Genomic DNA, 12,701 nt, shown 5'->3' on the forward strand with positions numbered 1-12,701 from the left:
GAGGGATCACAGATTGGTGGGAAAGGAAGGGCTATCTAACAATGGTGCTGTGCAGCTGGTTAGCTAAGTATTCCAGTTGATTAAAGACACAAAGAAAAGCAACCAAGTGGTTAAAAGATATGAAAAAATAGAATATCAAAGGGAGGACTTCTAAGTTTAATAGCAATGGAAACAATTCCAATGGAAAATCTGAATAGATACAAATGTAAAATGAAAAAGTTCTACCACCAAAGAAAATTGGCAAACATGTTTGGAAAATATTAGCAACATATTTGAGAAACAAGTGTAATCTAAAACAACAGTGCTCTTTTTGACTCAAATGAGGAAAGTCTGAAAAAGTAAGAATGCCCTGAGCTGGTAAGGCATGGAGAGAAAAGGCAGGCTTATTAACTAGTTAGAGGGAACAAAAACTGGTTCATTCTAAAAAATAGACTCTAATGCAATATATATTAAAGAATGGATGAATGAATAATGGACCCATTCATTCATTTAGTACCTCAAGTAAAGACGACTGTGCTAATCATATTTTTCAGTTCATGACACATGATATTCGGTCCAGGCAACGCTACTTACTTACTTACTTACTTACTTACTTACTTATTCCCTTTATCTCTGTTTCCCACTTTTATTTCCCCCTCCTCCCCTACAGGCTACGAATGGTCGTGCAAAATATGTATTATATTGTATATGTGCATCTTTAGTTTATATAAACGGTATTGGGTCTCCAGTCTGTTTCTTACTCTTTTTCACTCCATACTCTGTTTTTAAGATTCATTCATGTTACCACGTGTACATCTAGTCCACTTCCTCTAACTGCAGTTTAGTATTCCCTGGTTCACCGCATTTTACTGATTCACTCTCCCAGTGGTGGACCCATAGACTCTGCCACAACAAGGTTTCTTTGGTATACAAACAGGAATGGGGTATTCCTATGGCATATTCATAAACGCCATGGAGTTTTCATAAACCTCCCCTGACTAGTCACTGTCAGGTTCCTCTCTAGCGTGGCTGTACCAGCCACATTCCCACCACAGGCATGACTATTTCTATACCCTTATATCTCTGACAACATTCCACAGCACCTTCGTTTCTATCAGTCAAAAAGACATAGAGTAACACCTCATTGCTTTACTTTGCAGTTTTCTGATAATTAACGTGTTTGAGCATATCTTCATGTGCCTATTGACCTTTGCGGATTCTTCTGTAAAATGCTAGTTCATATCCTTTCTGCATTTTTATATTGGATTTCCTATCTTTTTCTTTTCAATTTGCATTACTTCCTCCTATATGCTAGATAATATTCCCTTGTTGGTTGCCAATATTGCAAAATAGTCACTCAAACTGTCATACATCTTTTAACTTTGCCCATGGTGTCCTCCATTTAGCAGAAATCTTTAGTGCTGATGAAATCACATTCACCAGGGTTTTGTGTGTGTGTGTGTGTGTGTGTGTTGGTGGGGGGTTATCCTTTGAGCTGTACTTCTGAAGTGTTGTTTGAAGAGTCAGGAAGTGCCACCAATTTCTAGGTCACAAAGATATTCTACATTTCTTTTGTTACTTTTACAGTCTGACCTTTTTCATTCAGGCTATTAGTCCATGTGAAGCCCATCTTTATGTTACGATGTATGAGGTGTTAAATATGGGTAAAAGCATTAATTAATCATACCCTGTTGCCAGTAATTCACCTATCTTACAGAAAAAACTCCAAAAACAGAGAAGTTCTTAAGCAGAAAGATCACAGTTTTGGTTTTGATGGCAAAAAAAAAAAAAAAAATCTGTGAACAGCCTAAATTCCAACAACAGAGAAATGGCTAAATAAATTATTTAAGTTAATATTTAATGTAAGCATACTTTAAAATTATGTATATATAGAATCTGACATAATATGACTAATATAATAAATTAACAAGACAAAAACAGGATGCAAAAATAATATATAGAATAATTATAATTATTTGTAAAAGTATGCTTAAAAAGGTGACTGGAATTTGGAACAACTAGATAGAAAATCAACAAGGAAATAGAAGACTCAAACAACACTATAAACCAACCAGACCCAACAGACATAGACAGAACACTCCACCCAACAATAGAATACACATTCTTCTCAAGTACATGTAGAATATTCTCCACAAACCATATGTTAGGCCATAAAACAAAGTTAAAAGGATCAAGTCATATAAAGTATGTTCTCTGACCACGATGAAATGAAATTAGATACCAATAGAGGAGAAAGTTGGAAAATTCACAAATATGTAGAAATCAGACAACATACTTCTAAATACAAATGGTTTAAGGAGGAAGATCACAAGGAAAATGACAAAATACTTTGTGACAAGGAAAAATGAAAACATAATATTCTGAAACTTATGGAATGCAGCTAAAACAGTGCAGTGCATAAAAGGCACACACCTATAATAAAAAAGATCTCAAGTAAAAAACCGAACCTTCCACCTTATAAAATTAGACAAAGAAGAGCAAATTAAACCCAAAGCAAACAAAAGGAAGGAAATATTTAAAAATTAGAGCTAAAATAAATGGAATTGAGACTAGAAAAACAAGAGAAAATCGATGAAAACAAAAGTTTGTTCTTTGAAAAGATTAACAAAATTTCCAGTCCTTTAGCTAGACTAACCAAGAAAAAAGAGAAAAGGTTCAAATTACTAAAATCAGGAATGAAAAGGGGGACATTACTATCAATCTTACAGAAATAAAAAAGAACATAAGGAAATATAATAAATATTATATATCAACAAATTGATAACCCAGATGAAATGGAGAAATTCCTAGGAAGAAACAAACTAACAAAATTGACTCAAGAAGAAATAGAATATCTGAGAAGACCCATAACAAATAGAGATTTAATTAGTAAACAAAAAACTTCACAAACATTAGCCCAAGCCCAGATGGCTTCACTGGTGAATTTGACCGAATGTCTAAAGAAGAATCAATACCAATCTTCACAAATTCTTCCAATAAACAGAAGAGGAGGGAACACATCCTAACTCATTTTATGACGGCAGTGTTACTACCCTGATACCCAAATCAGAAAAAAAACATCACACACAAAAAACTACAGACCAACATTCCTTATGAATATAGACATAAAAATCCTTAACCAAATACTAGCAAATAAAATTTAGCAATATAAAAAATAATTATGACCATGACCAAGTGGGGTTTATGCCAGCCTGGTTCAATACAGGAAAAGCCATAGTGACAGAAAGGAGATTAGTGGTTGGCCGGGGGATGAGGGAAGAGGGGAATGGGACTGAGTGCTAATAGTTACAAGGTTTCTTTTGGGGATGATGAGAATGTTCTGGAATTAGATAGTGGTGGTAATGGCACAACATGTGAAAATACTAAAAACCATTGAGTTGCACACTCTAAAAAGGTGAATTTTATGGTACATGAATTATATCTCAGTTAAGAGAAGGAGGAGGAGAAGGCTGGGGAGAGGAAGGAAGGGGACCTCGGTGACGACTGGAAGCAAAGATCCCAAAACAGGTGCTGTCTTGAGGTGATGGGAGTGCAAGTGAGCGTCTTCTTCCTTCTACTTTCCTGATTTTTACCTTTTTAATGATGGCCATATATTGTTATTTATAATAATAATAAAATCAAATAATCTAAGTTCGTACGAGATCAAGCCATCCTTCTCTTTCTTGGGATGTGGTAGGAAATCACTACAGTGTAGGTAGCACTGGACTGAAAAGTGGGCTCTGTTAACAAAATTTTCCACTCTCACAGCATTTCCTCACTGGAGCAAAGGCTAAAAACTTTACTGGGTCTTGTTATTTCCAGCCCTCCACTGACCCTGCTGCCACCTCTAGCCCTGCCCTTCACCTGCCATAGCAGCAAACATCAGCCCTCTGCATCAGTTCCCAGCCTCGATCTATTTTTCAATGGATCCAATTTTCTGCTGGGTGAGAAATCCCTTCCTCCTGCTCCTAAGGTCCCAGATACAGGGGTGATGTGCAGATCATTTGAGACATACATATACAAATAAAACATTATGCTCTGTGTACCAAGTTCTGAGAATTTAACAGCTGTTCACTTTGAAAATTCTTTCAACAATGCAATAAGATAGTTACTACCAATATTATATCCTAGTGAGGAAACTAAAGAACAAAGAGATTGACTAACTTGCCCCAAGTCATTTAATTGTGTGTTTGAGCATCAGGATCTGAACCCAGGCTGTCCTGCACCATTCACTCTTAACCACTTTGCTATAATGTCTCGCTATAGGTTTTGTCCAAAAGACTTAGAGGTTTTATAAAGGCCCCTAAGCAGCTATTGATTTCTGGGTTACATACTCATAAAGTTGATCGTCTATTGTCCTCTCACTTACACAAACAGTTTGATATGTTCAAACCTTTGCTTCTTACCTGTTTTCTGCCAAATAAATTTAACAGTATTGGTACAGCTCCTGCTAACAATGCAGTCTGCAGGTTTCCTAGGCTAGGTCAACAGACATGGAATGAGGCTTACTGGCAAAAGAACCTAGTAACCGAGGCATCCCTTTGAGGGGCAGGGGGAGGATGAACTTTTAGTCAAAGCAATTAGCAACTTTCCCCAGAATAGTATTCTATCTCTTTTGGGGGATGACCGGAAAAGGACATGTACCTCAGTAAGTGACACCTCTGCTCTGGGAACTGGGAGAATGCCTTTGTAGGTCAGACCCTTCTTTAAAAAGTGATTAGGAGTTGGTCTCACCGAGACACCTGGACAACACTGGCCCTGATAGCCTATTCCATATACAATAATTTGAGCCAGAAAAAGATGTAGAGGTAGTGTAATCAAAGTTCCCAGACTGGAGGTCCAGCCCAGGAAGCCCACTATTCAGCTCCCCTCACAGGTAACCAGTGGTCGGCCTACCCCCGTCCATAAGTGCTTATGCGTACATGTTTTTTCATAATAGGGCCATACTATATGTAATATTTATAATCTGCTTTACTTATCAAAAATCACTCTTATTATTTTAGTTTCTTGAATAGTATCACTTTTAAGACACAGTGGAATGACTTCTAGTGTTTAAATTGTTTTCAATTTTTCTCTTTTGTAGATAGTATTGCTGTGAATGAACATTCTCATAGCCATATCTTTTGACATATCGGTTATTATTAAGATCTTAGGCATATGGTCTCGGATGTGGAATTGCCGGGTCAAAGGGATGCACCTTCTTCAGTGTGATAGGAAGCTCATTGGAGAGTTTTAAGCAGGGGAATGACATGAATTTATTTGAATTTTTAAAATATCAGTCTGGTACTAACCAGCCTGAAACTAACACAACATTGTAAATCAACTATTTTCCAATATAAAATAAAATTAAATTAACAAAAATAAAATGTCAAGCTGTGTGCTGTAAGCAGGATGGACTGCAGGAAGCAAGCATGGAAGCAGGGAGACCAGTTGTGCAGACAAAAGGTAACTGTGACTTGCACTTGGTTGGAGACAGTGCAGACGGAGAGAAGTGGATGGATTCTGAAGGTGTTTTGGCACAGGATTTATTAATGGTTTGGATATGGGGGTTTAAGGAAAGAGAAGACTCAAGAGTGACCACCAGGTTTTGTTCAGTTGAGTGGAGGCAGCGTCATTTACCAAGATGGAGAAGGCTGGAGGAGGGACAGGTCTGGGGATAAGGTGGGCTTGGCCATTAGGAGTTCTGTTTTGGCTGCAGCTTGTAATGCCTATTAGAAATCAATTCATGGGACTTCCCTGGTGGCGCAGTGGTTAAGATTCCATGCTCCCAATTCAGGGGGCCGGGGTTCGATCCCTGGTCAGGGAACTAGATCCCACATGCATGCTGCAACTAAGAGTTCACATGCCGCAACTAAGGAGCCCACTTGCCACAACTAAGGAGCACACATGCCACAACTAAGACCCAGTGCAACTGAATAAATAAATTAAATATATATATATATATATATATAAAAGAAGTCAATTCATGTAGAACTCAATAGTTGGCCCCTCTTAACTGTGGTTCTTCTGCATCCACAGATTCAACCAAGCTTGGCTGCTGTAGTCCTATAGTATTTACTATTGGAAAATATCCATGCAGTTCAAACCGCATTGTTCAAGGGTCAGCTGCATATTAAGTAGAGAGTGGGCCGCTGTGCTGCATGCCAAGAGTTTGAGTACAATGGCCATGGCAAAGCGACCACTGAATTTAGCAAACTGGTGACCTTGACAGGAGCAGTGTTAGCGGAGTGGTAGGGATGGAAGCTCCACTGAGAGACGATGGGAGGGGAAGGAGCAGAGACAACGAGTGTGAGATGCCTGTTTCAAGGGGTTTAGCTGTTTAGACAGTTGGAGAAATGGAAACATAAGAGGGCTTATCTGAACACTAGGGTGCGTGCACACGTGTGTGTGTGTGTGTGTACATGTGGGCTAATAGGCAAAGACAAAATTTATGATACAGGAGAGAGAAGGACAGTTGCAGGAGGGAAGTCCTCAGGTAGGTGCGAGGTGGGATCCAGGGTGCAAGAGCAGGGCGAGCCATAGGAGCAGGGTCAGTGCAGCCACTGTCAACTGTCACAGGAGTCAAGGAAGAATGTGCAGACACAGAGGCAGATGGGTTGAACACTTTGGTGGTAAAATGACTCTCCATTACTGAGTCCCATTACCGCATTGTCAATGTGAAGATAATGTGAAATAATTCACACAAAGTGCCTAATACTACACCTAACACACACTTAATAACATTCTGGATTAGGTCATGATTCTTCAACTACATTCAAGGCCCTCCCTACAATGTACCTTTGAAATCTTATGTTCTACTACTCTGATACACATACCCTGTACTCCAGCCAACTAAACTACACATTTGGCCCCAAATAAACTAAAACAGCCCAAGCTGTCCGCTCTACCAGAAATGTCCTCCTTTCTCTTCTCTGCCTGATGAAATTCTGCCCATCTTTCGAAACCCAACACAAATGCCATCTCTGGCATGAAGCTTTCTATGATTCCCCCAATTAGATCAAATCTATATTTTTATTCTTATAACAGACATTCTGAAACAGTGTGCATGAGCAGTTTTAAGACTCTTCCCAAGTAACTTTTTCTACTGATAAAACACGCTTTTAATCACTTAGGTCAAAGACAAATTTATTCCTATTATGAAGCCCTCCTTACTCATATTTCTACCTGCTTTCTTGAGTAGGAGGAAGGGAAAAGTAGAAGTGGAGCCAGCATACTGAGAATCACATGTAAACTGTAGCATCTTACCTATGCCAGAAAGAGCCATGGAATTTGAAGGACTTTATTTCCCAACCGAAACTGTGGCGTTTCATTATAACTGTTGAAAAGATCATGCACTTGAATATCTATCTTGTGTGTCTTCACTGATACAATATTCAGAGCCACTGTTCTATAGTACACTGTACCAAAGAAACCTATCAGAGTATCCCTGATCTTAGCTTTCACAGGCTTGTCTTTGCCACCACCTCATGTTAATATCATCTCATTTACACGGACTCTATCTTATCCATCTTTGTATCTCTTTTTTTTTTTTCTTTCTTTTTGCGGTATGTGGGCCTCTCACTGTTGTGGCCTCTCCCGTTGCGGAGCACAGGCTCCGGATGTGCAGGCCCAGCGGCCATGGCTCACGGGCCCAGCCGCTCCGCGGCATATGGGATCCTCCCAGACCGGGGCACGAACCCGTATCCCCTGCATCGGCAGGCGGACTCTTAACCACTTGCGCCACCAGGGAGGCCCTTTGTATCTCTTAATACCCAATACAATGTTTACACCTGGTAAGTTCTCATCAGATACTTACTGAACAAATGAATGAATGAAGGGATCTTTTGGAGAAATCCTGTTTAGAATTTTCAGTGTTAATTATTTTTAAAAGACCTAATGTCCATAGTTTAAAATCAGAATATACTCAAAGCTTCAAGTGAGATTGGAAACAAGTTGACAAGAAGGACCCCAATAATAATAATAGCAGAAAACATTGATTGATATGGATTATATTTACCCAGTTCGTCTTGACAGAAGCTGCCTGGAGGATTGATATACTTCATGGTGCTCACATTCAACTTCCAGTTGTGTTTTGTGCATCTAACAGACCTGGATGAAAAATTATACTTAGGTTTATGAAATGGTGAAAATAAAAATTAATCTTATTAGGCTTAAATGCATTATAAACAACTGTAATTGGTTGAACATAAAATGCATGAAAGAAAAACTACTAATAGCTCATACTCAAATATCCAAGGAAATATAGATTAATCATCAGTAGGTAATTTTTAAAGTGAAGATAAATGCCATGTCACAAAATAATATGTGTTAGAGATCAACAGAGCTGTCAGAATAAAGTCATCTAGGGATAGCTCTCATACAAAAGCTAAGTTGGTTAAGATTCAACTGGGGCCAATATGAGGAAAGAATGCAGTCATAAAGATATACCTATGATTTATAATCACTTTACAACCCTTAGCCCCTAGTATAGTGTGCTAAACCTAAGTTCAACTCAAGTTTTCAGAAGAGAAAAGACTTCCTTAAAGTTTAAGATTTCAGAGCATGGTTGCCAGATAAAATACAGGATGCCCAGTTAACTATGAATTTCAGATAAATAAGAAATAATTTAAAAACACAACTCACACAATATATGACATATCCTGGAAATTCATCATTTACCTGCAATTTAACTGAGTGTTATGCATTTTTATTTGCTAACTCTGGCAACCCTATTTCAGAATGAGAATTAGATTGCAGCAAAATAGGAGGCTTAGTAATTTTTTTCCATTTCTTACCATTACTTCTTGAAGGGGGTTGTGGTGGTGGAAGATGAGGCATAAAAGTTCCATTTCCTCTCTATTTTGGTAGTGTTTCTTGTGAAGGTTTTTTTTTTTCACAGTTAAAGAGTTTTTTTTACAAACAAATATGTCTCAAACCGGAAACATCAGATTTTTTAATCTAACAATGTCTATTTTAACTTATATATCAGTAAATTACACTGATTTTTCCAAGCTTCATTGTATCAAGAATTTTTTACTCTCTTTTCTAGTAATAAGGCAAAAAACATATTCCGCACTTCAATTTATAGAGGATTATCCTGAAACATCTACTTTCTCATCAATGAGTAGCCAACAACATTTCAAAACTTGAGAACATTCCAAACGCAGCTATTCAGCATGCTGGGTCATTAAAGGGGAAACGTGGCAGGATCTTAACTGTTCACAGGCAGCAAGTAGACAGGAGGGAGGCGACGGCTTCATGTGCAAAGAGGTTGGGAAAAGTTGTTAGATTTAGAAAATGAGAACCACAGCTTATGAGAGTTGCTGATGTTGGTTACGTGTGAAGAAGAAAAATGGCTAGGAAAAATGTGTGGAGAAGAAAAGTGTAGGGAGGGTAGAAGAGGTAGGTCATTACTCTTGACTGTCTCCTAGGTGAGAGATTCCTCGGGTGAATTGCTACACAGAGAAGCAGTCAAATTTGGAGCGATGGATGGGGGAGTATAGGGTGTGAGTTACTCTAAGGATGGAGTTTCAGCACATCAATGCTTGGTGAGCTGCATCTGGGAATAAAGCTAGGAGAATGTGCAGGAGATAAAGCTGGTTCCTCATGTGCCGGAGCACTAAGACAATGCCAGCTCTAGGTTAGCCTGCCAACAGAATAGGGTGAAACTAGGATCAATCACCCCCAAGGCTTTGGGTGAAGGAGAGAAAGGCCAGCCTGTGGCAAAGCAATCACTCTGTTAAGATGAGCCAGCCAGGTTCAAGAACAATCTGAATTCCTGTAAATAACCTCTGTTCCTAAGCTACACTAGAAGCTCATGACAGAGTAATAACAGTAAACGTAATTGACATTTATTGAGCACTTATCATATGGCCAGACATTGTTTTAAGTGCTTTATGTGTTTGAAATCACTTAGTCCTCTCAGCAGTCAGACAGAGTAGGTAACACTCTCAATTTCACTGTATAGAGGAGAGGATTGAGGTCCAGAAAGGCTAAGAAACTTGTCCAAGGTCACGGAGCTTGTAAGTGGTGGGGGCAGGCTTCTGAACAGGGCAGGTTGTGAGGAAAGATCACGCTGCTAATCACAAAGCTGCAACACTTCCTTAAACGGCTGGCTCAGTGAGCACCACGTGAAAAGCCCACTAGGAGAGAAAGGGAGAGAGGAAACGCGGAGTCCCCAAACTGCAACAGTCAGAAAACCGCAGGGTCCAAGAATGCCTGCAGAAACTTACCAGTGACAGAACAAGCCATGTCTGAGGTTTCCCTAACTTGAATCCACTGAGAAGATGGAAGGGACTCCAAACAGGGCTGTCAGCAAATAACCATGAGGCTCTCCTAGAGTAGAGCTGTCGCTAAAACTGTGTCCCATGCAATACTTGGAACCTACCTATGCTAAAAATATATTCGTTGTTTATCCAAAATGCAAATTTAACTGGGTGCCTTCTATTTGCCTAATCTAGCAACCCCATCGAAGGAGCCAAGCAAGCTACAGGCGCAACAGTGTTTATCAGCATTTAGAAATCCAAGAGTATGCATCTGGGCCCTGAAACTAAGTATGCAGCGAAGCAAATCTGTGTGCAGGTGTAAGAACATTCTAGACTTGTGTGATGGTCTTTTATATGATTATAGCGGGGAGCTCTTAGAAAACTACTCAGCTCCCTCTGAGTCCACCTGCACTAAACTGCCCACAGATGACCCGAGAAATCAGATCAACAACACGGTGGAAGTCAAGCCTGACGTGGGAACAGCTAAAAAGCACCCAGGTCAAGTTAGGCTGAAGCAAAGCTTGGAAAGGTGCGGTCAGCCGCTCATTCGTTGTTGGTGTTGAGCATCAGGCTGACAAAGCATTCCTCACCCAGAACTCCCGCTGTCTCTGCCAGGCAGTGCTGCTATCTCTTTGGCAGTCACTGAAAACAAACAAACAAACAAAACCCACAACCATCCTGTCCTGGTATTGCTCCTGAACTGGGGAGGAAGGTGATCTATATGTAGGCTTCATCAAGTGGGGGGGGAGGGGTACCAGCACTAGTTCTTCCAAGAAATGATTAGAAGGGCTGCTGTTCAGGGCAGATACAGTTGGGGCTCTGCTACTTTGGGTTTTTAATCACCATGAGGCAGTCAAGGCAAGTCTATCTGCTGCCCAGCAGTGTTTGGCTAAGGGCCTGCCCCACTCATACTTCTGGGGGAGTGGGAAAGGAAACCCAAAGGCGGCTTGAGTCCTGGAAAGTAAAAGCTGTTACATACACCCAACCACTCACTCACACACACACACACACACACACACACACACGTACCTTAGAAATTTCACTGTTTATCAAGCTAGGAATCGATTTTCAATCAGAGTTCTTAAGAGAGAGTGGGAAATTAAGAAAAGGTCATAACGTTTTGAGATCAGAGAGTCGCCTCAGTGAGCACAAGTAAAAGTTATGAATTTGCGAAAAGAAATAATTTGTCAGTTGGTTCATTTGATTTCTCAATGAACACATTTCCTGCCAAATCTAATTGTAAGAAAGGTCACCAGGGAGAAAGCAAAGGACTCGTGTTACCTTCCGTCTAAATCCTCGATATCTTTTATGAACAGGCCTCCTTGGTGCTTGCACATATTCTTGCATGCTCGCAGGTGGCTCTTACTTTTATATAAGATGTAATCTTTGCCAGTGCTCTTATTTCGAACAAAATTGATCCCTTCCTTGAGATTGGCGACTTCAGCAGGTGAGAGACACAACAGGATCTCAGTTGTTTGTTCGATGCTATGAAAAGGCAAACATTTGGAAAGAGGGATACTGTTAGGTTTTAAGAGAGAACAATCTGGCATGGACACCTCAAAGACCTCTTTTGTATTAAAATACTTTTTAAGGCCATCCCTCCAAGTACCCAGGCCGGGTGGCACCTGACAGTGAATTTTCTCCCCTCCTTTCAATGTCCATCCGACTTGTGGAGGGTTTATCTCCACTTGCCCCTCTCACTTGCCTGCCCATGGTCTGTTGTCGCCTCTCTCTGGGTATTTCAGAAGAACGGCAGTTGCTCCTTCAGCTTCTATGACTCATTCGCTCCCAGGAGGCATTAGTCTGTGCGGATAAAGAGGGTGTGGGCCCAGCTCAGTATTTCCGTCCTACTGCTTCCTCTACCATATCTCTCTTAGAAGCCGAATTTTATATTTAGTTTCAAGAACCCAGTCCGCTCTCCCCACCTCCATGCTTTTGTCTCTGCACCTGCTCGCCTTTCCCACCGAGACTCACCCTTTAGGTTCAAACATAACTCAATCATCCCCTCCTGGGATAAGCCTTCCGAGCTACCCACCACCCCCCGACCCCCAGGTCAAGTCTAACACTTCTTTCTTTGTACTTTCCAGAAGACACTGAAATTTATTCTTTCTTTTTCTTTTAGTGAACATCTATCCTCTCATAGAGATATAAAATTACAGATGATGAGAACTCTTAGCTGATTTACTCAACTTTCATATATAATGTACAGCAGTGTTAGTTAGGTGGATCCTGTTGTACACTACGTTCTCAGTACATATTTATCTTACAACTGGAAGTTTGTACCTTTTGATCACCTTCATCCAAATCCCCTTCTCTCCACCCCCTGCCTCTGGTAACCACAAATCTGATCTCTTTTTCTGTGAGGTTTTTTATGTTTGTTTTTAAAGTATAATTGACCTAGAACACTATGTTAGTTCCCAGTACACAACATAGTGATTCGATATTTCTATCCATTTAAAAATGGTCACCATGATAAGT

General features: G+C 40.0%; 1 protein-coding gene across 1 annotated transcript in view; it reads right to left on the reverse strand.

Moving 5' to 3' along the window:
• Nucleotides 1-11,936, reverse strand: part of LOC132497837 (cytidine monophosphate-N-acetylneuraminic acid hydroxylase) — a 51,824-nt gene extending 39,888 nt beyond the window's left edge. Inside the window, exons 1-3 of the mRNA XM_060111381.1 lie at nucleotides 11,833-11,936; nucleotides 11,505-11,708; nucleotides 7,976-8,067 (exon numbers count right to left, since the gene is read on the reverse strand). Of these exons, the coding sequence (XP_059967364.1) occupies nucleotides 7,976-8,067; nucleotides 11,505-11,708; nucleotides 11,833-11,936 (400 nt within the window). The remainder of the gene's footprint in view (nucleotides 1-7,975; nucleotides 8,068-11,504; nucleotides 11,709-11,832) is intronic.
• Between the last annotated feature and the right edge of the window lie 765 nt (nucleotides 11,937-12,701).

The sequence above is a fragment of the Mesoplodon densirostris genome, chromosome 10 (genome assembly GCF_025265405.1).
Source record: "Mesoplodon densirostris isolate mMesDen1 chromosome 10, mMesDen1 primary haplotype, whole genome shotgun sequence".
NCBI classification, from domain to species: Eukaryota; Metazoa; Chordata; class Mammalia; order Artiodactyla; family Ziphiidae; genus Mesoplodon; species Mesoplodon densirostris.